We start from the raw sequence: 27,022 nt of genomic DNA on the forward strand, positions 1-27,022 counted from the left end.
CAACCAACATATGTCTGTGAGTTCTCCTGCTCCACTGCAGTCATTCTGCCCCACAGCCTTCAGAGAGCAGAGCTGCTTCGGTTTCACACCTATATTAATGAATGTCAACAACAACTACAGAGTTGAAGCTTTTTTTCTCTCTCATTATTTTTATGTAATTAGTGATACGACAAATACATATGTTGTGTTAATATGATGTGTATTATATTAATGCAGCCTTTAAAGCTCACAACAATAAAATATGAAACTTAAATCTCAGTGTCTAAAATATGATATGAAATATGAATACTAATGTCTATAGTCCTAAATCCTCCTTCATTTCTGATTAAGTCTCAAAATGACTGTTGGATGTTTGTATTCAGTTTGTGTTTCCAATGGCAAATATCTGGGTATGACCCAAATTTTACACAGGACATAAAGAGTCACCAATCACCAATGTGAAAAGTTAGTTTGGACCATTCATTCCTCCTGCCAAGAAACAAAATCTGATAACAGTGGTTCATCATCATATATTCATCATTATACTCATATGCAGAAGGCATTTCATCTCAAGGATGACACAAAAGAAAAAAAAAAAACAAACAAAAAAAAACAAAGACAAACAAAACATGAAAAAAATTTAACAATGTTTTTTCCGATGGCAAAACCAGATATGGCTATGGTCAATAATTTTTATATCCGAAAGATAATATTAAAAGGATGCTTGATTCACTCAAGCTTTCCATTCATCATAACATTTCCTTCCATCACATAGTACACAGTGCAATTACTATTTGTACAATTCCTCACATCAAGAGAATAATGACATGCAACAGACCTGGGGACTGTTGCATATGCACAAAACGGCTTGAAACATGCACATGGGACTACACACAGGAGTGAGATTCATGAAAACAAACTTGACAGAGGATGTGTGCACCTGTACAGAGACTTTGACTCATGCATATGAACAGTTTGGAGACACAGATGTTATGATGACCCTTTCACAGATTAAATTTCACTTCATATTAAATGAATAATCATACATTATATCCACACTGTGACAAACATTAAGCTGCAGCAGGGCAAGACACTAATTATTCCATAAGTACCTCGCTGCTTTAAAAGATACAGACTCAACTCAAATCTGAACCATTTGTACCTGTGACTCTTTATTAAACTACTATTAAACTATTGAGCACCTATCACTGGCTCATCTTCACAAATGCTCAGAGCTCAGAGGAGAGGGCCACACCATATGATGCTCACATTTGGTCCTGGTCAGTAGTGGAGCCACCATAGCGATGATGCCAGGATGTGTTTTGTAGCAGATTCTGGACAGTCAGGCTCACCCATCTCAGATATTATCCCTGAATATCCTGATTTCTCTCCATCTCAACCACATTAACTGGTGATGTGATAATGGGACAGCTGTGGCTCAGGAGGTAGAGGGCGTTGTCCATCAACTGCGAGGTTGGTGGTTTGAGTCCTAGCTTCTCTAGTCCTTGGGCAAGATACTGATCCACAAATTGCCCTCGATGTAACATCGGTGTATGAGTGTGTGTATGGCAGAAAAGAACTGTATGTGTAAAAGAATGTGTGTTAATAGGTGAATGTGGCTTGTAGTGTAAAGTGCTTTGAGTGCTGGATAAGACTAAGTGGAGTCCATTTACCATGACATAACCATCAAATATCTGATTGTTGGTAGATTTCCAACAGAATCTTGTTACACTGTGAATATTTCATCAACACAATTTTAATTAGTTCTCAGGTCACTTTTTGGGCAAAATCTTTTCCGTGAAATGACTGTGCTGTCAGGGGCGGCAGGTGCACAGTGTGCACTCGAGATGCTGCAGAGCTGCCACCCACACTCTGCCTTCTCCAGCCACCTCACCTGACACCACTCCACCACCTGCATTCATCATCAATTGTGGAAATGAGAGAAACATCCATCCACTAGATTTTTTTTAGCACATTTCTTGTAACCCAAGAAAACAGACTGGACTCTACATTATGGACTCCATTTTCTAAACAGAGGGTGTAGGTGTGGAGACATTAGTAGGTGAGGAAGAAACTTGAAGAAAATGTGACACAAACCTTGATAGGGAGCCAATGGAGAGGCTATACGATGGGGGAGTTGTGCTGTGTGAGAACCCTGGCAGCAGAGTTCTAGACTTACTGGAATCTATCCAGGGCTTTCAATTAGGATCCCATTACAATAATCCAGATGAGATGTAGCAAATGCATGGATAAGGGTTTCTGCAATGGAGTCAGGGAGTGATGTCCGGAGTGTAGAGATGTTCCTCAGGTGGCAGGTGAAGTAAAGCAGATTTGGGGATGGATTTATGTGAGTTTCAAATGAAAGGGCGGAATCAAATGTAATGCCCAGGCTGCAAAACAGTATAGTTCTAGTTTTAAGGGGGGCAAGAGAATCCAAACTAGGAGAGGACTTTGTAGTACTAGAACACAAGGTCATTAAAGGGCACAGTAGGATCTGGAACATTATGAGTCAGTATCATGTCTCCTATGGCTGCTGTAGAGATCCAGAGTTTTTTTTTATATTTCCATAAGTGATGGAGCATTAGAGGTGAGGCTGAAAGTGGGGTATATGACCTTTTTCATGCGTGGTAAAAGCTCAAAGCCTGGGGATGTGGCTTTGTTAAGCGATACACAGCCATTATGTTGCTGCCACTCAGTCAAACAGCAAAAATCAATTTTCTTATCAACAGTGATATTGTTGAGAGACCGGGTTTTAAGGATCATGATTGAGGTTGTGTTGTCCTGGTCAGATTGAGCAAGTGAGCCTGGATGGAGAACTCAGACAGCAAGACTTCATATGTGGTTTTATTGTAATGTGCTAATGGTGGTGCCTTGGTACACGTCAGACTCCAGAGAGGAGATACAGGTTTCAGAGTAAACAAACATAATGAGGACAGCCTCATTGTAACATTCAGGAGTGATGTGTCAGCTGAGTTGGACCAATTCTTATATGAAGTATTTCTCATGTTACCAGCTTCTGATAATGAACAGACACCAGGGGACAGGTATCTGTTGTAGTTCAAACAGCATTGGACAAAGACAGTGGAACACAACCAGATAAAAAGATGGAGATAATCCACTTTTCTCAGGAATTCAGTGACACAATAGTGAAATACACAGTGTAGGCCTTTTCCCTTTTTGTGTGTCTGCACATAAACCTTTGGTATGGATCCTATGCATAGTTTTATAAATGAGGCCCCTATCCCATGTTTGAGTGGGGGCATTCAGAACAGCTATTGACAGCTCTTTGCAAGTAGCCTAAGTTATGCCTAAATTATGGTGTTCACACATGCATTGTCCAATCCAAGAACATATAGGCTATGTACATATATATACACATGTATATATATATATATATATATATATATATGTGTGTGTGTGTGTGTGTGTGTGTGTGTGTGTGTGTGTGTGTGTGTGTGTGTGTGTACTTGTACTTGTGACATAGTAAGGACCAAAAAAAGTATTTTACTAACAGAGTGAGGACATTTCGGGAAAGTGAGGACATTTTGGCCGGTCCTCACTTTTTGAGACACCTTCAAATCACATTTTGAAGGTTAAGACTTGGTTTTAGAGTTATGGTTAGAATTAGGTTTAGGTTAAGGTTAGGGTTAGAGTTAGGCACTCAGTTGTGATGGTTAAGGTTAGGGTTAAAATTCTTTTAAAGCTTCCTGCACATAAAAGTGTCTCTGAAACTTTATTCATCCACCAATTGTTAATGGTGTCTGAATACCTGATCACCTGACAAGCATGAGTTGGGTTACATTTATGTGTGGAGTTTTGGGACCCTTTCAACATTGTCCGATCAAGAAATGCACGTTATGTTTAAGAAGTGGTGAAAAAATAGATTTTGTGTAGATTTATGACTAAAACTATCCCAAATAGTAAAATGAAACCTAACATATGCCTGCGTCCTCAGCCAAAGTTCGGTCCGTACACTTCCAGATCTGGAAAGGTTCCGGCAGCAACATTTTCTGTGTGTGTGCCAGAATTGGTCCAAATGTGGAAGCTGCATCTCACAATTATGCTGTATATGGGCCAGATTGGGCTATGGAACCAGGTGTATACTGGGCCAGGAGAAAAGAAGCATGTGTCCCAAGTATGGGCACCAATTGTTGGTTGGATTACAAACAGGAGCTTATCAGTTTATTTTAGTACAATAACTCCATCTGTAAAGTCCTGTTTTAATCTTAATTTCGACATTTTCATTGGGCACCAGACAAGCGTCTGAAATTGTGATTAAATATTAAAACAGTATGAAAGCAGTTTACAGAAGTATTGCGAATCACAATAAACAGAGGATATAATATTAAACCATGCTAAAGGAAATATTGAGCACACAAACACAGTTATTTCCGTTTGTCAATTGTAAAATTCTGGTGAAGTTGTCTGTTTTATACTAAACTTTGTGTTGTGTCTTAATGGAATGTCAAATTAGGAAAGGTATTTTTCCAGTAGCCTGTTTATCTGTGAGTAGGTCTCAAATGCATGATCCAGAGAGTCAGGTAAGAGTTCACCTGTACTTGATTTATGTAAGCAAAAAAACAAGCAAAACTGAGAAGGCAAGGGGTGAGTGGAGTTGGCAACAGGAAAGCAGGAAACACAGGCACACAGAATAAAAAAAGGTAGACTAAGACAGAGCTTAAAACAGACAGAAAAAAAAATACTGGAGAACTGCATATGGTAATATAGACAGACCTGGCAGGGACTGAATGTTACTGGGCAACAACTATGGAGCTAGTTGGGGAAGCAGGTGAGTAGGAGTGTGTGGGGAATTAAGTGATCGGGAACACTTGGAAAGACTGGGGCTACTGCAGGGCAATGGAAGTGTCAGGATCTGGAATGACAGGACAGTTGGTGAATAGGAGAACCCAACCGGTCGAGGCAGATGGCCGCCCACCCTGAGCCCAGTTCTGTTGGAGGTTTCTTCCTGTTAAAAGGGAGTTGTTTTTCCTCCCCCCTGTCACAAGTGCTTGCTCTTTGTGTGAATTGTTGGGTTTTTCTCTATAACAAAGTAAGGTCTTGACCTCACACTGTAAAGTGCCTCGAGATAATGTATATTATGATTTGGTGCTATACAAATAAAATTGAATTGAAAATTGAATGAATGAATAATGAAAAAGCAGACCTGTGAGAAGTTGTAAAAATTATTTAAAATTGATTAGTATTTGTATGTGGATAGGACAATGCATCTGTGAACAAGACAAATTACTCTCACATCACCATACACTAAATGTTTTTAAATTGTAGATCACAAAACATTTCACACCAATAGTGGGGCTATATTTCCTTCATTTTTTGCTTTTGAACGTTGTTCGATGATGGACCATGCAACTGGTTTGTTCATTCTGCTGTGCACAGACCTATGTAGTTCTTCTGGTTGGCCTTTCAAGAACTGTCCTAAAAGTGAAACAACCCACTCTGTCTATTCTCTCATACTCGTTCAAACTGAGTGGACACATCCACTGTGGCACTCAAGAATGAAACATTGCTAAACCTTGGTCAGGCTATGAGAGCTAAGATACAGAAATAATGTAAGAATTTTAACAAAGACAATGTTTCCATCGTTAAAACCCACTGGTCAGCTGCTTGTTTGTACTGTACTCCCTCTGCTGAATCATGCAGCTGGAGTTTTGTTGATGAGGGACAAGGTCAGTCTGTTTGCCAAATGGCAGAATTCCCTCTGGCCACTATGTTGTGGTGTTCCACATTGATAAGGTCATATCTAAATTATCCAATATGTTCAAATTGACACTCAATATATAACAAAAACACAAATGTGTATGACAACTTTGCTAGTGTTCATACTGTTAATGCTCATGACAGTGACCATAATGACCAACATTAGGACGATAACACCCATGATGAACACAGACAGCGAGTGGAGGCACACCTACCCATATTTCCACATCTACATGCTGTGTGGAAATGAGAGAGAGGGGGAGAAAGTAAGTTGTCGTAGTCATTTTACAAATGACACATAAAAACACACATCTATCCAACAGATAAGACTGTTGGATGAGGAGATTATGACAGTTTAAGACCTTAAATATATTTAAGGTCTTATACTTTCATGTCCCTTCTTTGTAAGATTTTGTTGGGTTGGTATATTCTTTTTTGCTTTTTCAGTGAGATTTTTTGAACTTGTTTGTAATCATGTAACGTAACCAGAAATATAAAACATGGCTAGTTGTGGTTTTATGGGGAATTTCATGGATCTACTTTTTAGTTAGGTGGTGGGTGTATTTTCAAAGTTTGGGCAGCACTAGGTCAGCCATATCCCTGGCTGCTAGTCTTTCAGCCAAGCTATGCTAACACCTTCTGGTTCTGGTTCAAGCACCATCCTGAAAGTGCAGACATGTTCTGACATCAATCTTCTTATTTGAGTCTCAGGAAAAAAGTAAATGACATGTTGAACTGTACCCAAAAAGTTGTAGCTGTTGGCATTGTTTGAAGTTGCAACTATAGGGAAAGGGTCTTTTCTATGTATTTGCTAATTGGTTGAGTGGAAATCTGTATGTAGTTAGTTAATACATCAAATAATAAAGTGCTGTTATGTTGTTTGTTTCTACCTGTTGCAGTTTTTCAATCACAGAAGCTGTGTGACCGTGTCCATGAAACCATGACAGCTCTTCTCTCGCTTCTTCCTGACCAGTATCACATATACTTTTCAAATGAACCCTCCTTGCACTGCAAGCATGATCCCCCATTGAAACTTGTTTTAGTGAAGTATGTGTAAGTGATATGTTGCTCTCTTTGTACTCAAATCTATTAACCTCTTGAAAAAAAAAAACTGATGAAAGGGTAAACATGGCAGCTCCGTGTTTATCCCCAAAAGTCTCTAAGAGTATTCAGCATGTAGCAGCCTCTTCTTCAAGTCTGTTGACCTCTGACAGACTGGGAGTTAGTATTACCCCATAAACATTAAGAGTGATGCTCAGCATAACAACCACTAGACTACTGTACATGCATTTCTGTACACATATTTATCTGAAATAAGTCTCGCTGATTAATGGTTTCCCCCAATGTTCCCTTAACTTGGCTCAAAATAACTGATGTATTTGTTTTATGACAATCAGGTGAGACAAAGTCAGTGACGTTTCATCTTTATCCTCTTCTCAGGATTGATGTTTAGCTGAGCACAGCTTCACACTGGCTCTGGAATCTACCCTACATTATCCTAATGAGTTAGTTTGCACATTTTTCACAAACCAACTGTTAATGTGACTGTACAAGTTGGTTTAACAGGTATAAGCTAGTTCACAGTGAAATAAGTTGAACTCAGTAAGACATTATTTTTGGAAATGAAGTTACTTTTAGCTGCAGAGCAAGCTGCAGCTGATATTTTGAAATTCAGCACATTCATTTATCAATTCTTAAAAATTGAACTTTAACTCGTATGAGGCAGGAAATGATCATGCAAACACTTCTTTGGCACTTGTTAACATACAACATCCTGCAGTCTGACAAACTGTTCATCCTCTTTTGTTGCACACATCACAATGTAAATCAGCAATGTGTGCAACATCTAGGTAAAACACCTGGAGGAGTTTATTTTATTTGACATTTGTCACATTTACCTTGATTGAAATAGAAATTTTTTGCTGCTGTGGTGAATTTAGGCTTAAAACTGTATAAACTACTGTGTGATCTCTTGATTTTTAGACTTGGTGGTCTTCTACCTGTAGCCTGTAATAGTGTGTCCACACCACACAGCCCCTTGATTTGTGCTGTCAGTCTGAATGACGACAAACAGAACTAGTACACAGGACTTGGGAAGATGTTTGGGGCTCCAGCAAGCTGTGTGCCAGGAATGATGTTGTACTACAAGATATATACTGTATATATATTTTATCCATCCTTCTGTATATGAACATAGTAGCTGTTGTATTAGAATAAGTATGTTTCACTCGGCCATGTCATGCATCTTGGGTAGATCTGATGACTTTCTAATATAAAAAAGTTAAATGTAAATAGATCCAAGATGCAACCAAGATGAGGAGTTGAGATGTGATTGCTTTGGAGTTTGACAAGGTATAAACATGTCAGTTTAGCCGTTAGTGGAAGTAACCACAGGTAACAATGACAGATCTGACAAATTTCTCTGTAGTTTACCCAGTGTGATCAGTGCCATAGAAGGAATGCATGTCAAAATTATTCCATCGCAAGATGAGCATAGATTTGTAAACAGGAAAAAAAACAAAAACATGTGAGCAACACAGGCCGTATTCAGTGCTACCTATACAACTCTAGACATTGTTGAAAAGTGGCTCTACACACAATTGGTGGATCTTAATGGAGAGTGGTCAGAGGCAGCTGTTTGGCATCATAAAAGGCATATTCCAGCTGGATGCTTTGTGTGGGACAGTGGATATCCATGTAAGACATGGCTTCTCACATCCAACCTCAACCCACAGTTACATTACTACAGGTACAACAGGTGGCTAATAGGCCACAAATTAGGCTTAGTTACATAGCCTATGACAGGCGAGTTTCTCCACCCCCCCATTGAGTGAATTGAATCTACGTTTTTTTTTTTTTTTTTTTTTTAATTCAATTACTGCAGGATGGTGCACATGTGTTTTCGCTGGCACAGACTGGTCTTTCATTAAGTAATTACTATGGTTCTTGCAAGCAAGCTCGTCCATGGGAATTGACATCAGCCATAGTAATGGAGTCTCACTCTTATCTTAGGAGTTTTTGATTTTCCTAAGTAAAAGTTGGTCTCAGTAGCTTTGTGGATAAGATTTAAGAGAAAACCTTTAGTTAGAAACTTTTAAATATGACTTGGGAGTACGTTTAGTGGTAAGATAAAATGCTTTGTGCATACAGGCCCTGAGAGCCTTTAAAAGACCACAAAAACATTTGTTTTGCTCATTGTCCATTTATACAAGTCTTGCATGTGTTTGTGTTAAATTGTTGGTGGTTATTAACTACTTATCTAGCCCAGGAAATGATTGTAATCTGGCCCATAGAGACATGTACAGTATACAGTACAAAAGCATATTAAAGTTTAGTCAGTCATTTTCCTCTACCGTCAACCAGTTCTTTATCGTCCAACTTAATCCATGGCTACCTAACTGTGGGTGAAGCCACTGTATTTTTCTAAAGGATTCAACATTGTCAGTCCATTATGCAGCAAGATTACAAAGATGGGTGTGACAACTTGCAGATAACAGCATAGGCATAGAGGACCCAAACACAGAATCAAAGACTGAATGATACTCTGAAGCATCTTTAATAGCTTACAAGTAGATGAGATGATAAGATGGCAGCAGGAACACAGGAAAAACATTAAGGACAATGAGCAGATAATCCAACAAAGAATTGGTGGTATATTAATATAATTGGTATATGTAGTGGCTTGGGTGATGAAGGGACTGGCTTCCGGTGTGTGAGTGGGGAGGGAAATTAGGTGATGGAATAGAAAACAGGTGAGCAGATGGAAATGGGGACAGAAAGTCTGAGGACATCTAGTGGGCGGAAGGAGAATTGCTGGTCTTGGAATAAAACATGGCCTGAGAAATGAGAGGGGGCTAGAGATGGGGGCCGAGGGGAAGTTAGGAAGCAGATCATGACAACTGGCTCTTTCGTAAACATCAAATACTTTATGTTTTAATGGGTTTATCTGTGCTTGTCTGTATAAGTGCTCATGCTGTGCAAATATTTGTACTTGCACAAAACTGTGTGTTTGTGTGTCTGCTGAGAGTGAGACAGGAAAAATTAATAACTCTGACCTGACTTCATTAAAAAAACGCAGGTCCTGATGAAACATGATATGATTTATCATCTCATCATTAGATCCTTCTCCACCACAACATCACATCTGCACTGTGGCTCTATGTGGCTTTTCTTACGCTACTCAGTTTAACTGTTCAAATATTTCAATAGATGTTTGAGTTTTGGGTTTTAGGTTGAACAATGCATCAGCAAAATGTAACAATCCTGTGCCTGAAATTTACCTCTCAATGCTATTTTCTCTGTTATTGAAAACCAGGAGTCCAAGCTAAAGCAAGCCTCAGTGTTACATTAACATTGCTCAGCTTGTTACCTACAACTAGATATTCTCTATTGTGCAAGTGCTATGATGAGATGTTTGACAGAGTATCCTGCTATTTAACAGAAAAATTACAGTCTGGGAAGTTGGTTTTCAATGCCTCCAAAATGATCAGTGGGTTAAGTTACACAAAGAAAAGCAAAGCATTTTATCTTGATATAAATCAGAATACTGCAAGGTCTGTCTGCTCTGAAATGTGTTGAGTTGATCACATTTTGTTTTATGTTAAAACAAACAAAAAATAAAACAAGTCCAGCCTTTTTGCCATGTCTGTTCTTTCATCTTTTTGGAAATACAGCATGGTTTTGGCAGTGGTTCAGTTTCAAACATAAAATACAGTTAACTCAGAAAATAAAACAAAAGTATAAAAAAAAAAAGTATAATAGTTGATCTGAAGTTACACAGGGGTCAAAATTAATAGTATGAATGCTCCAATGATCAGTCCAGATTTTTCTCTAATGTAAAAATGCTTAAATATAATCATTTGTAGCAAATCTATAAAATGACTCAGAGCATGATGCAGTCTGCTTCATGTTTGGAATAATGACTGATTACAGTCAAACAGCAGCTGTACAAAGGGGATCAGAGCAGCACATCTAGTCTAACTGTTGAGGAACTGTTTGGAAACACAGTGTAACAGTGAAATGAACTCAGCTGGAAACTCCACAGCAGCCTTGTTCTTGCTGAATTGAAGTGTGCTCATGAGGAACCACCTGAGTATAGAAGATCAGACTCACTCTCACTGTTTCTGTGTCAACCACTTTCTCCTGTGTCTGTTTCATCAGGCTGGTGTCTCAGCCCTGGTCTGACAATAACATATATATTCATTCATCTCCCCTTACTGTGTGTGTGTGTGTGTGTCTTCACACTCACCCCCTCAGCCTTCTCCTCTGTATTGGCCAGCATCTCCTGAAGGGCTCGTACTGATAGTGACTGCTCCAAGACAAAGGTGCAGATGGACAGATCTGGAGGCACATTCTGAAACAACAGGCACATGGCACACACAAGTGATTTATTGGTGACTTAACTTTTACATATTTCATACTTTATGGTTAGGCTGAGTGCTTTATTAATCTCAAATAGAAATTGCATTGTTACAGCAGCCAAATAATCACAAAATAACATAAGAACCCTCAAAAAGACAGATAAGAAATAAGTAAGACAGACATAAATAACAACTATTAGATGCATTTAGATGCTAACACCATTAGTCTCTTTCTTATAACTGAAGCTTTCAGCCAGGAGAGGATGTCATCAGGTGGCGTCAAACTTTCCTCGCACATTTTGACCACAATGTCCTCCAGTTGGTGGTTGGCAGTGGTGGTCACTGCCCATCTTTTTTCTTTTAGTTTATTAACTATTTGGCATTCTGTTATTCATGTCATATAACAGAGTATATAAAGGTTTATGTCACTACCTTGGAGTTGGAGATGGATTCAAGGAAGCAGAGTCTGTTTCCAAAGCCTTCAGCAGCCAGACATAGTTTCTGTTGCTCCTTGTGGATCGTAGCTGAGCACTGTAGTACCACCTCATCATCCTAAACACACACACACACACACACACACACACACACACACACACACACACACACACACACACACACACACACACACACACACACACACACACACACACACACACACACACAAAAGATACAGTTACAATTCAAGACATTTGTTAATCCAGTCACCAAGTGATTTTGTGATGCAGAGAGTAACCTCATCATCATGACTCAGTAAACCCATCAGTTAAAGCTAAAGGATGAAATTTCCCTCCAGGTGGCAGTACTGTGAATTTCTCTCACTGTAGTCTCACATTGTATGTGAAGTAAATTATATAATTATAAAAATATAAATTATATAATATAATAAAAACTGAAAACAGAACACAACCACAAAATAATTAATCAGTCATTAGAGCAATGAACAGAAAGGGGAAGGCTGAAGCAACAGTGTTATGTTTGCTGTGATATTGTTACTTCATCTGCTAAATGCAATCTATTCATAACATTCTATCAATGCTACGCTATAACGTTTGGTGCTGTTTGAGTAAAAGCTGAATGTCTGAGTTCCTGTTATTAAAAACACTCAAAGCTAATCACTGGGCTTCAGTATTTTTGTGGTAGACACCAATATGCATCAACAGTCCAGTTACCGAAATGAAAAAAAAAAAGCAGATATTGGACGATTTTTCCAAACTGGATGAAGATCAATGAACATTTTTAAAATTCAGTTCTATCATTTTAAAAACTCTGTCTTTATACAGTATCCGCACATTGAAACTGCAGCATAGTGACAGGATGTGAGCTCTGATCTAATGTAAGCAGTGCTTCACAGCCATCCACCACCCTGATGATACCAAGATCTTTAGATAATAAAAAATATATTTTTTTGTTTTACTAAAACTTTGAGCTTCAGATTTTTGTACAAACAAGGTGACGGCTCTTTCCATTTCTACCTCTGCTAGATAAATCTAGAAACAGTGGCATCAAAGAAAGAAAACACTCAGCCTGTACAGTCTTGATTAGACAGATATAATTTCCCATTCACTTCAATTCATGCATTTTAATCAGGAGTTAGATTGAGACAGCAAGCACAGAGTGGCATTACATCACAGAGTAGCACCACGCACTCCTTTTGTCACACACACAAACACACAAACACACAAACACACGCTTGCTCTGGTGCAAACTGAGGCACAGTGTATCCTAAGCTATCGTGTGGCTATGATAAGCTTCTTATCAGTCAGTCAGACAGTAACAGCACTACAACATGTCCTACACCAGAGTGCTACAATCAATTAAAAATCTGTGTGCTCACATATCACAGCAGCTAATCCTGCTGTAACTGAGATCTAAACGGCATACATCTGTTTGTCCGCCTAATGTCTGTCTACCCATCCGTATAGTATGTGTACTATAGTCCCCACTACATGCACACCTCACACCACAGCAGCTTCCTAGGGATAAGTGGCTAAATGACAGAGTTTGAAGTAATTGCCTGTGTCCCATCAAGCATGGTTGGATGAAGGAAGTGGTCTTTGGTCCCCAGAGTTGAAGTCAGACAGTTTGTATGTACCCCCATGCACCACCACAGCTTCCAACTTCCAGGACTTTCAGTTTTGCTTTACATTTCTCTCTCTATCCTCATCCTCAGTGATTTGTCTGCTCTAAAAAGGAGGATCCTATATATGTCTGAATGGTTCCCTGTCAGCTGCCTGAATGTGAATGATAATAAGAGCATTAAATGTGCTATATGTAAATTTTCCCTGCCACCAAACATGGTTTCTTAACAGGAGTGGTTGTTCTGGTGATCACTTGCCAAGAGTGTCATCTATAATTGAATTTACAATAATACATTCCCTGAGTAGTGCTACTTCTTCAGGGCAGAACGGACACTACAGTGACTCAGTATCAGAAAGTGAGCTGGCTGCTGGCTGGTAGCATACTAACTCCAGTAGAAATAAAGAAGTGATAGAAATAGAAGCCAAACAAGAGTTAACATTGCTGCTGCTTTCCACCACAGAAGACAACTCTTGGCGAGTAAAAGAATGAAGTTTGATGCTGCACTAACATTTTTTTTGATTATTGATTAATCTGCCAAATATTTTCATTAACTGATTATTTTGATGATAAGAAAATGTATTCAAATAGTTTCTTTTAGTCACAAAACAGTCCACAATGCAAAAATATATAATGATTAAACCCAGTTAATGTTTGAAATCGATCGACTAATCAATTCATTGCTCATCAGCTCAATTGCGGTAGCTCAGTGAATCAGCGATGACCCTGGACATAACATTAAATAAGCAACAGAAACAGACAACATCAGATGTCTGTGCATCCAGACCAAAACCACTCATAACATCTACTGAGAGGAGGTCAAAGGTCATCGAGCAGGAGTCAGAGAACAGAGAGAGAAAGATCAAGTTCACATCTGACACTGGAGACCAAATTTGATTAATAACTGATTATTGAAGTGAACATTGAGGTGTGAAGAGCAAGTACAGTTGTGGTCTCACTATGCAAAAGTGGATATGATGAAAATGTGTGTAAATGTGTAGTTATCAGAGTGTGATCAGTGAGCTAGCAGAGAACAGACACGCACTCACACGTGTGAATCTGCCAAAAGACTCAGACTCAGATCACTTTTACATCAAACATCTTTGGATTTCAGTCACCCCTCTCTCTCCGTCTCTGTCTCTCTACCTCCTGCTCCCTCATCTCTCCCTCTCTCACCATAGGACAGCGTCGTTCGCCCACTCACTGCAGTGCTCCCATGACATGCATAGATCAGCAGTGTGCATGTGTTTGAGAAAAAAAGCAAGAATATGACAGATTTTTGTTGATCATGATTCTTATCCAAAAAGATATAAAGCCTCACCTGAAACTTGCTTTCTTTAAATTATTAAAAGGTTTTTTTTATACTAGTGCACAAGCGTATTGTGGATGTTATTATATCCAACAGCACATTCATTATGCATATGTAAGCTGTGTATGTATCTCTTTTAGCCTCTATTTATTGTATTGTATTACGTATTGTATTTATTTCTGTCAGCTGTAGAGTCATGCAACTGTAATCTTTAAAACACAGAGCACAGCATTGTGAGATTGTTAGCAGAAACTATTTACTTTATTATTCCTTTTATTTTATTCCATTGTGGAATTGTTGAGAGCACTAATAGTGTTTACATTAACACAGTCAGAATTCAGACACTCAAATAAAATGCCAGACAGTAAATGTCCTGTACTGTACTTGGGACTGCTTTCTGACACAGTTAATGAAAAGTGTCTAAGTTTACTGCTCACTTTTGAGTCAACTACTAAGTCCTGTAGGGAGTGAATAAGAGTGATACAGGCACAGCCATAGTGAAGTTAGAGCTTTCAAAAACAGTATCTTATTTCACCTTAAATGGTTGTAAAGTAGGTGGAGCTGTAGGATCAGCCACATGATAATACCTTACAATATATGGTCATAAAAAAGAAAGTCTGCAGCAGCTCATACGAGCCTAATAATCAGACTAAACAGCCACTTTGTTTGACTTCATTCAGTTTGGATTATCTGTTTTTTTTCCTATTTTATCCAAACTGCAGTTATGGCCTTCTCAGTCAGCATGTAAGCTGCTGTAGTAGCTGCTAGGAGCAGTTAACTTGTTTTTCACAATGACTAAAGAAATGTGTCAAATTAACAAATAACTCAACAGCAAGCTGAACTAATGTTCCACTGCTGCCTCTGGATCAAAGTCTGTTTCACCTCGGACCACAGCAATCTGTGATCGGAGGGATTGGGTGTGATCAGTGGTGTGCTGTGTTGTAACAGTATCAGGAACAGCCCCAGACCCTTCATTGGTTTGAAAGCAGGCTAGCCCATAATTTCATACATGCACGTCCATCAAGTAAAGGTGGGGCATGCAAGAAAAGCCACATCGTTTTGATTGCCATAGAAGCACATGCAGAAGCAGTGGCCTCTCTAAGACCAAATATTTCAGTGGTGATTGTTGTATTTTTTTTTTTTTTTCTTTTTTTCCCTTTTATCTGGCAAAACTCTGCTACTGCCACCAGGGTCTTCTGGTGAGGCCGAGTGAGTATGATGAACAACTGCTGCATCTTTGTTTTCATTGAAACGTGGCTACACAGTAACATTCAGGGCATTTGGACGAACTCACAAAATGACAGGAAATTATTGCTATCTGGTGGGACTTGTGGTGGTGGACTGTGTGTTTATATCCGCAAGAAAAGGTTGTATCCAGAGACTGTTCACTGGTTGATCTTATGATCATGATGAAGTGATGGCTGTACTATCTGCAGAGGGAGTTCACTGCTGTTACTGTAGCAGTCTACTTGGAAGAGCTGTACAGGAGCATCATTGATCAATAGCACACTGACAGATTTTTCAACTCCAAACATGCTAATTTCAAGACTGTTTCTCTGAAATTCCTCCAACATGTAAAGTTTGTCACAAGAAAAGAAAATATACTGGACCTTGTTTACATCCAAGTTGTTGTTTCTAATGCAAGACTACTCACTCTTAAGCCAATGTTATGCTTTCCACATCCACTAGTACACAAGGGTCCGCAAGGGTCCATGAGGGTCTGTGTGATGTAAACCCATGCAATGTACCCACCAGTTTCTTATGTCCACATGGCCACTACCTTACAAGGGTACCAACTGCGCATGAGTTGGAAAACAAACATGGATGCTGAGTTTGAAGAGAGGCTGTGTGAGGAGGTCCACCTCTACATTCATTTTTCTTGCATAAATGGAAACACACATATATAGATCACACCCATACCCTGATGGAACAGCCATCATTTCGCCGTTGTGATTTGAATTGTATTGTGCATGGAATATGTAGACAAAAATCTACTGTTTATATATGGAACACGTCCACCAAGTGGAGCTCAAGCCGAGTATAAATGAAACCAACTTGCATCCGTGGTGTCCACAGCTGTCCATGTATGCATCCGCAAGAGAGTATAACTGAGGCCTAACTGTTCAGACCGTGGTGCTTACTGAGGTAACTGAGGAACGCCATTTAATTTCCCTGTATGTATATGAAGCATATGTGTGGAAATGATAATAAACCTGAACCTGAATAATGCCTCATGCAGTGATAAAGAAGGTGGAGTTTCTCAAGTAAATCAACATACATTAAAATGAATGAGTGCTCCACTTGTTTCACAATCTCATTGTGGTTGGAAAATGGCCACAGAGTGGAAGGTCTCTCCCAGTGGGACAATTCTGGTGTATTATCTGCTGCAATGTTTCTATCTGCAGCTTGATGATGTTGAAGGAGCAGTATAAATTTTCATTGATAAAAGTGAAAATGACTCAATATAATATGGTTCCAACTGGGGAACCCTCTAGTTGTCATAAGCTGTATTGGGAATTCATCAGTCACTGTGAGTCTCAGTATCCCTGTGATCAATCTTACTCTAATTTTCTAGACATGTGGGCTGAGGGAATACCAGCACACGCACACACTCAGATACACACAGCCATGTAAGGTTTGTTGGAAACTAATGTAATGACTTAATGACATTTATAATGTCTGGCACATGCAACCCCTCCTGCCCACACACATATACACACAAGGAATGGGAAGGTAGCTGAGATATCTGCTATGGCTATCATTAAGTTGAATCATGCCTTTGTAACATTTATAATGGCTGACACACACACAGAGGGAGAGAAACTGTTCCCTGTATGAAGAGGTCTGGTTTCTGTCAACACCAGTTTGCATTCCAGCCTTCTATGGAGAGAGAGAGAGAAAATGATAGAGAGACTCAGAGAATTAATGGAAAAGAGACAGACACAAAGGGACTGACAGAAGATCAACAGCAGTAGTTCTGAGATACACTTTTGCAATTGCAGATCTGTAGTATGTGTGTGTCTAAGTGTGTAGTCTAATCATTTTAAATAAAGTGGAAACCTATAATTATTCAAAGGAATGGAACTGCCTGATGCTGCATTTCCTCTACTGACCATTAGAAGCTACTGTAACTCAAAGACTGACTGTAGGGATGGAACGGTTCAAATAAAAAAATCCAACCTATTAGGTTTGCTAGTCAAGGTGTGTATTGTTCAGTTCCTTTGAAATAGGCCATGAGGCATACACAGAAAAAGCTTCAAATAAAATTATTGGAAACTGGAATTACACTCAGTAAAAGGCCAAGTCAAAATATTGACAATTGGAATTACTGCCTCACGGTTGCATGCCTCTGCCAACTAGTCAAGTTGCAGGAAATATTGTCACAATCTCTCCTACGGCTCCTGTGTCTTAGTATTAAACAATGGCCAGAAGTGTTTTTGCAGAACATTATGATGTCACAGTGAACTTGACCTTTGACCCTTTGGATATAAAATGTCAATGGCACATATGGACTCATGGCTATTTAAATTTTGTTCGAAAGGCTGAACCAGCAACGTGCTGCCACAACACAGACTAGCAATACCAGCCCACTGTCAGAGTAGCTCTTCATTGTGCTGTCAGCACCCATAAAGAATGTTACTGAGAGGGGAATCTTTTTGATCTTTTTGGTTTAGTTACTTCATGTACATGATGTACTGTACACAAAATGAAAAAGGTCATGATCCACAAAACCTGGTATCTAACTCAACTCTAATCTGTCAAAATGACAGCCCTCAGATTTTTCTGTCATTGTTAACAGTCAGTGACTTTGGCTGCTGACTGCAGCTGTCAGTCAGACTTATAAATGACAAGAGGACATGACAAAGTACAATCAAAGGATCTCCCAGCATCACTTCTGTCTGCTGTATGGGAACATGACTGATTTACTCTTACCTACGACAATGATGGAAAAAAGTAGTGAATAAAACAGCAACTGTGCGCAAGTATTGTGCAACACCTGTGGCTTATACAAGCAGCAAAACTTCCAGTATGATGAACCATTTAAGAAGACAATCACCTGAGTGAGTCTGTTGACAGTACAAGGAGGAGAGAGTCAGTAGGAAAGAGCAACTTCTTCTCCCTGCAGCATTTAAATCTCTCACTGCAGATTCAGACATGATAAAATCCAAAACTAAAGCACTGGTGATGTTTATAGTGAGAGATGTGCAGCCTTGTAGTTTTTACTGCACTTTATGCTCATGGCCTTTTTCATTTTTACAGGAAAATAACGAAGCATTTTTTGTTTGCACTAATGTGAAAAAATATTTTAATTAGGATTTGACAATGAAGAAGTGTTTACATCAAAAACAACTACTTTGCCACATTTTACACTCTATTAAAAATTGGGTTTTATTTGAAATGTGGTGGAATTGCTACAAATCCGTGTAATGGAACAACAAGCACATGCAGCCCAACAGTCATACAGCTTGTATATAAACTGAAAGTCTATCACACCACTTTTTTGCAGGTTACACAGATATTGAGTGTCCCTATAATGTTGATAATAGTCCATCAATGCACAGGAAAACTGTGGGTGCAACTACAACAAGTGCAGTAGTGGACAAGACAAACTAAAGGTTAGGCTGTAACTTACAGTTCACCTATATTTTCTCTTCCAAATACATTTGACTGACCTGGAGGCTTGTTTCCAGCCTGTATGACTGATCGTTGTGTTTGTGGCCCTGCTGTACCTAATTTTAGTAATGTCACTGCATTCTTTCTGACCCACACTTGATTCACAGCTCCCTTTTATTATCAATGTTTCTACCAGCAGGTGTTCTTCAGGCAAACGCCCACAACTGAGATATAATGACCAGTGACACCAGAATTATCTAAATGCTTTTATATGTTGCAAATCTGGTGAACATAGTGGAGTATTTAGCAGCATGAAAGCCAGATATTTCCCACAGGTGCTGCTGGAGACCAAAAACAGAGCTAAAAGAGAGGGAATATTGGAATTAGATTCATCAGGTGGTCATAAACACAAGTCCATGTGATGGATGTGGGAATAAGCAACTGTTTGCTCACAAATTCACCATATTAACTTAAAAGATGATGAGATGTCAGTGTTGTGTTCACAAATGGTTTCCACTGCTTCCAAGTAGCCAAAACCATCAAATAGGGCAGGTTTAAATCAGTGCACTCCATAACCTGACACATACACTGATAGCAACAAAAAACAGTATAGAGTAAGACAATAGATGATTAATCAGATGACGAGTGAAGATCTGTTCCATTAAAATATTATTTCCACTGTATTTCCCTCTAGCCCAAGGGGTGCTGCAGGACACTCCCTCACCCTCACTGGCGTCAGTCAGGATTTGTGCATGAAGCAGGGTGTTGTTGAAAGGCTTCTGCTGTGCAGATGAACACACACATCGGCACACACGCACAGACACACACACACACACAAGTGTCCACAAGTATAAAAACAACCTGAAAAAATCATGTGTGCAAACGCACAAAAAGCACATTAGAGAGCATAGCCAGTGCTCATCAGGACTGCACTCAAAAGCAGTGCAGAGCTGAATATACACCATCTTACACAAGAGCTTATTCAACAGTAGCAGTGAGTGGAAGCATTAAATATGACCTTCCTGAGGCAGAGACTGATAGAGAGAGCTGCCACAGAGGCCTGTCTGTAATCCAAAGGTAGACAAGTAGGATCAGGAAAAGACACTACGGCCATGATAAATCCTCCTGTGACACAAGACAGAAGGAGAGAACAAAATATCTAAAGGAATGGCTAATAGTATTTGAAGACAGGCTCATTTACTTTCTGTCGGAGGGTGAGATGAGAGCATTTCATATCATAATGTAAAATACATTTTTTAAAAGACTCAGGAATTTCCTAAAACAGCTGCTCACTGTAGATTTATCAAATGTTACTGAAACAGGAGGAAACAGTGCATTTGTTGGCAGCAGATTAATCCGCATTTGGTGCTGTAGTGAGTATTTGTGGCAGCAGGATGGTGTGTGTGGGACTGAGTCAAAATAAACTACAGTGTGTGTGTTCATGGTGATGAAGGAACATGTCACCCAGTACAACAGGGTGTTACTGATGTGTTTTTAATAGTTTTTGGAAAAAATGGAGCTGATCATAGCCATTAACGACCATTATTGTCCAGATCAAGAAGCATTTGAAATGGAGAACATTTTGAAAAAGTGATAAATCACATTAAGACTATTTTCTTTCTTCCCTATATATAGAGTGACAGAACATGCTGTCTATCCCTTTCTGTCTCCACAAGCCTGTGGTCAGAGAGTCAAAACAAAAAGATTCTGCTAGATGGCTGCTCTATATAGCAGATCAGCTGTGTGTCAGTATGTACTGTTGTACAAAGTGTGTATGCGTGAGCTGTATTCAAAGTATCCAGGGTTATACAGTATCAGGGATTTTGAAGACACACACACACACACACACACACACATGCTGACAGTGGGCAGGTTAGCGGAGGAGGGTTTAAAAGCTTGGCAGAGAGAGAGAGTGAGAGAGAGAGAGCGAGAGCATGGAGGAGGGGAAAGCGTCAGTGATGATGTAATCTGAGAAAAGCAGAGGGGGGAGAGAAACAGAGAGGGAGACTCTTCACATAATCAAATACTGCCATACACAGAAGAAATACTGATAATCAAACTTATTGAACATGTACTGCACATCTTACTTTCATTCATGTTCATTTACACTACTGTCAACAATATGATGAACCTTATATAACAATTAATGTTTTTTTTTTTTTCCAAATAAGGGCCATTTAGTTATTAATGTAACAATTAACAGTATCCTTTTAAATGCATCCGTACTCAAGCTTATCCACCCTTGCTGTTTGTTACTCATTGTACTGAATCATAAAACAGAACACATTATCTGGTTCCAGTTTGTCAAATGTGCATAATTTTTTACATTTTTTGGGACTGATGTGATATATTCAGTTTTACAAAACCAAACCAGTTTGACTCCCAGCAAGAGGAAATAGCCACAGTATCTTACAATAGGGTCCACACTGTTAACTAGTGATAATAATGTTTATAATGTAATGTAATATTTCATTTTAACCGAACCACAAAGGATTTATTTGTTACTCTTGACAATCAGTTTTTCTGAATTGTTGACCATTTTCTGAATCTTTGGCTCATTTTCACAAAACTCTAAACACAAAAAGACAAAAAAGAAAAGGAAATGAGGCTGCATCCTGTCTCCTATTTTGGTCTGGCCACAGCACCTCTCCTACATCATGAGCAATGTTCTCTCTGGCTAAACAACAGGGAAAGCATCTTCTGGATGGTGACGTTCCCTGATATTCCTTCCACATTATTCAGGGACATTCACAATTTCATGGTGGCCAGTAATGTTCTGTCCCCCGTCCCCTTCTTTTTGCTAGTTGAAAACCAGCTCCATCAATAAAATATGAACATGCTGAACTGCAGCAGCATCTAAGACTCTCTGAAACAGACAATATGAGAAACATACCTATAGAGCAGTGAAGCACAACACTGTCATGTCCGCACAGCATTCTAGGTAGCTGTCTTTGTTCCTCATTATTGCAGCATTTCCTCATTTTGTTTCCTCTCCTCTCATTTCAGATCCTCACTTCCTGTCCTTGTGCGTCTTCCACCGCTGTGATTGTCCCACCCCTTACCTTTGTCTCATTATCTTCCCCCTCATAGTGTATTTAGTCTGCTCCCCCTTGCCAGTGTCAGCTCTTCTTCGACCTTAGTATCAAGCATTCCAGAATCTCTTCTAGTGTTAGTGTTCCCAGTTTACTGTGCTTTGGTATCTTTGACCTTGCCTTTGCTTAGCCCTCTTGGATCTGTTTGCCTGCACCTTTTGACTGCCTGTGTACAGTACAGACCTTGACTTTTTGAACCTAGTGACTGTCCTGAATCATGCAATCAAGTCTATTTTCCTTGTGGTTTACCAGATGTTACAAATACACGTAATTACAGTACCGTAACATGTCTATACAGTGCTGTCATGATAGTGAATTTACAGTGTAGTACTCAGTTGCACATTGTTATTATTCAGTGTTGTTTTTTAACCCTCTGAGTTTGACTCAATTGGCACCCTGCAGACCTGTTTCATCTTGATTCAGTTGTGCTGTAACACAACATAATCCAATGTAGACAACCTGGTGAATGTTACCGAATGCTATACTGTCTGCAATTATGCAGTTCTTGATTTATTGTAGTATACTGATATTGTTTGCAACCACCATGTTCACAATGGTTGTCTCATGTTCTGGTGTGAACAGCCGGTGTGTTCCACCACAGCTTATAGTACTTACTAGTTACAGTTCCTTTTTTTTTTTCAATTTAAAATGACATTACTGTAACACCGGCCAACAATCACTGAGTAATAAAGACCTACTGATATATCTCTAGACTGCAGTATACTACTGTAGTATACAATGTACAAATGGTCTTATCCTCATCCTCCTCTTGATCCTCTTACTCTCACTCCTTGACCTCTAGTTCTTGCTTCACTCTTGACCTCCATTTTCATCCAGAAAGGAGAGCTCACCTTTGTTCATCCTTTTTTGTGCTACAGCTCTGATTTCCAAGTGAACAATTAAGCAGCTAACGTTTACACCTGTGAGGAGTGGGTGTTGCCAATTAGTAAAAAAAGCTTGGCATTGTGTTTGGCGTGGCTTTCTGTGTGTAGTAGTTTGTAGTAGTAGTAGTAGTAGTAGTAGTAGTAGTAGTGTAGAATTGAAAAGTGAGTGTAAAGCAGAAACTGTGCTTACAAATTTACTGACTAACAATGTTGTGTGATTTCACACCTGACCTGCTCGCTTTGGTTCAGCTGAACCCTGGTGCATTTCTCCATTCAATTTGCTTTATTCAAACTGACGCTAAAACTCCACTTGAAAGCTAACCATGATCCTACTTTTCCAATGGTCTCAGTCTGTTTCCAAGCAGAATCTGGTTTTAACATGAATTCAAAAGCTGCCACAGTATACAACAAAACTGACTACTGTACAATATTACTAAAATGTGGCTTGTTTATTAAGATGCCTTTCATCCTGTCTTTACCTGTTGCAGTCTCATAATTCTGATCAACACGATCAGCTGCTGTATGTCTTTGTGAGCTCTTTGTGATAACAGAGATCATACACATAAGAAGCATTAAAATGCTCCATTAGCTGCTGTCAGTCACCAGAATTTGATTTCCCAAAACAGATCCTTATGATGTGCTGATAATGCAGCATGAAACTGGCCAGCCTGTCAGTCTATATAACTTCATGTTTACAGCTCTTGTTTGTTTATTTGAAAAAAAAGCCAGTGTGAATGTGAGAGTGCCCTTAAAGTACATTATTATCACAGACTGCTTTGTTCAGCTGAGCTCTTCTTCTCTACTCAGCTAATCATGTGAGGCCTAGGCAGTGGTGAGAGCAGTGTATGAAAATATTGGATTTGTCGGTTTCACCCTGGGCAACTATTCTATCTTCAAGACAGACAGTAGATAGGTGTGAGGTCATGATATGATCTCTAAAGATAAAACATGTTGCTAGACAAAAGTTAAGAAGATAACTGATCTCACTACAAGTCTGCATGGGGAACTGCATGACTGAATCACAGTGTAAATTTCAGGGTGCTGAGGTTACAGAAGTCCTCATATTTACCAAATGCAGAATTCAAAAAAGATATTCATGTGTTGGATGTTGTGCTTTCAACCTGAGGTCATGCACATTATGTGCTAGGACAATGTTGTTGTTGAGTTATGTATTTATATGTGAATAATGTTTCATTATTTTCTCGTCATTCCCTTTTTGTCACTCTGTGGGTTTGTGGCTATAAAAGGAAGTATGTGGAGAGGTGGAAGGAAATCATCGGCTTCTTGCTGAGCACTGTTACTTTTGGTGAGTTGATTTCTTATTGTTCTTATTTAGTAGTTTGGCTTAGGGTCGCAGGTAATTAATTCTGTGTTCCATTTTTGTTTGGGGCTGGTTGAGCTGCACAGCTGTTTTGACAGTCAATTTTCCTGGTGTTCCCTTGTTGTGGGTGTTATTAAGCTATTCTCTCTGGTTGTGCCACAGTGAAAGCTATAACAGATAGCTCCAGTACAAACTTATGAGATTGTACACATCTCTTCTGTATTCATTCCTCCAATACTATATATAACACTACATACTTGTATCAGATGTTCAGAGGTACACTGAGGTACCAATCCATGTACAGCTTTAAAAACAAATAATAAAAGAGCCTTGAACTCAGTCTGACATTTGACAGGTAGCTAGTGCAAGGATGCTAGTCTGGGTTTAATGCTGTCTCGCTCTATGATACCACTTAGGAGTCTCACTGCAGCATTCTGCAGCAGCTACAAGCAAGATATAAAAGCCTGGTTTAGTACAGTGAATGACAAAAAGTCCAGCCTTGAGAAAATTTATGTGGTTGTACCTGTCTTCAGGTCCTTGAAGAAAACCTGCTCCAGACCTGAGACAGGGGGCGACAGTTTACGACAATCACTTGAAGCTACAGCCCAGACAACGCTGGAGTGGCTTCAGCACAAGCCTCTGACTGTTGCTGAATGGCCTATCCAAAGCCCAGACTTAAGCCTCATCTGTGGAGAGACCTGAAGATGGCAGTTCACAGATGCCTTTCCTCTTCCAATCTGATGGAGCTAGAGAGGATCTATAGAGGATCTGTCAGGAAGAATGGGATAAACTGCCCAAATCCAAGTGTGCAAAGTCTTTTAGAAACCTGCCCAAGAAGACTGGAAGCTTTAACTGCTACCAAAGAGGCTTCTACAAAGTACTGAATTAAGGCTCTGAATAGTTGTGTAAATGGGAGCTCTCAAGAAATCTCAAACCTTTCTTTTTACTGTGTCCTTACTGGTGGGCAAAAATGTAAATTTAATCCAATTACAAGTAAATCTACTGACTGACTTGTTTTTCACCAAAATAATTAATTTTGGGTGAAAATGCAAGAAAATAAGACAGAATTATCTCCATTTAAATTCAGCACTGACAAATTTTAAATTGGAGCAAGGAATGAGGACTTTTTTGGTTCATCTTGCAACGTGAAGAGGCTCCTGCTCTGGATGTGAAGAGAGTGGATCTGAGACAAATGTAAGTATGTTATCTGCATATAATGTCCATTTGTGAGTTTAGTCCACACACATGAGACCTTTGTGCCTTTCCACTTCATTAAGCCAACTGTTCAGCAGTCATGTAAGTTGAAATTGAAAAAGAGTGCACCCTTGTTCTGCCTAGTGCCTCACTGCTGGAAAAAGTACAGCCTGTATCTAACAACAAAAGCAAGTGGCCCTGTGAATATAAGGCTCGGCTTAAAGACAATGTTAAGACTGTATCCTCAACTCCATTAATACTTCACTAAAAGCTCCATTTTGATCAGTAACATGGAAATTCACATTTTATGTAAGTCTTTCATCGAAATTCAAACTTTGGTTTGAACATGGGAGAGAATTAAACATTGGAAATGTAATGGTTTGCATTACAGTATATGGCTACAACAATCATGTTTTAGTTTGATCTTTTTGGCCTTAGCTGGTATCTTGTTGGATGCTGTTTTGCAGAATTTTTTATCTGCTATGTTGTTTTTACTCCTACTTGGACTGCTCCTGTCGGCAAGTCCTTTAAGAAATCTGCTTTCTACAAATTGTCTTGCCAGTCATTTGTCCTGTGTACAGTCTAAATATTTGGCTTTGAACAAAACTGTGTCCTGGCACACAGCTGAACTAATGACTGTTTCTGTTTTTCTCTGTCATGTTGACTCTGAAGATCTGCTGTGTTTTGCAGCTTTTAAGTGCTACGTGCATTCATGTAATGTTTCTGCACGGCTGGGATGGATCTGCCTCAGTGACTGAACAGTGGTTGCTTGTTACAATTTTCATGCAAACTATAGTCACCTTGTTACCAGAGCTAATGGTTTAAAACTCACTGATCCATTATAGTTTTAGTAATATTTCCATCTATTTTCTTTTGTTGTTAATCTTATTTCCAGAATTTAATAGCACAATATTTCAATTTTAAGTACAAGAACAGTAATGCCTGTAATCCTGCACATCATTACTATATTAACACATACTGAGATGTGTGTATAAATGCCTTTCTGTACACCTGTTGGGTAACTGGAATTCAGCAACAGCTCCACCAACCCTCTGGATTTTTTATAGCCTTCCAGTGCTCTGGAGCAGAACAAATCTTGCTTTTTTCTCTTTTCAAGCTGCCAAATACCTTTTTTCTTCACTGTCACTGTCTGACCCTCACTGCAGTGTGGACATTTACAGGGAGGATCAGGTATGTATGAGAGTGTTTATGTGTGTGTATGTGTATGTGTGTGTATGTGTGTGTGTGTGTGTGTGTGTGTGTGTGTGTGTGTGCTTGCGTGGGTGTGCCTGTGTGCGTGGGCATGAGTGTGAGATGCAAGTAGGGAAACCGAGATGGCATGGCACCCCTCGCTTCGCTGTGTTTCTCCATTCCTTGCTGCTTCTCACTGCAGTGCTCTTATGTAATCTGATTGATCATAGCGGAATGTTCTAGTGCAGAGTGGATGGGAAGAAAGGAGAGGAGAGGAGGAAAGA

General features: G+C 39.3%; 1 protein-coding gene across 8 annotated transcripts in view; it reads right to left on the reverse strand.

Moving 5' to 3' along the window:
- ryr2a (ryanodine receptor 2a (cardiac)) overlaps positions 1 to 27,022 on the reverse strand; it is a 192,747-nt gene that overhangs the window by 133,984 nt on the left and 31,741 nt on the right. For all 8 annotated transcript variants that reach the window (XM_071462590.1, XM_071462589.1, XM_071462592.1 and 5 more), the window contains exons 2-3: positions 11,490 to 11,609; positions 10,946 to 11,050 (exon numbers count right to left, since the gene is read on the reverse strand). In XM_071462590.1, the coding sequence (XP_071318691.1) occupies positions 10,946 to 11,050; positions 11,490 to 11,609 (225 nt within the window). The remainder of the gene's footprint in view (positions 1 to 10,945; positions 11,051 to 11,489; positions 11,610 to 27,022) is intronic.

Source organism: Trachinotus anak, unplaced genomic scaffold (genome assembly GCF_046630095.1).
Source record: "Trachinotus anak isolate AG129_WGS33_773 ecotype Australia unplaced genomic scaffold, CSIRO_AGI_Tana_v1 ptg000025l, whole genome shotgun sequence".
NCBI classification, from domain to species: domain Eukaryota; kingdom Metazoa; phylum Chordata; class Actinopteri; order Carangiformes; family Carangidae; genus Trachinotus; species Trachinotus anak.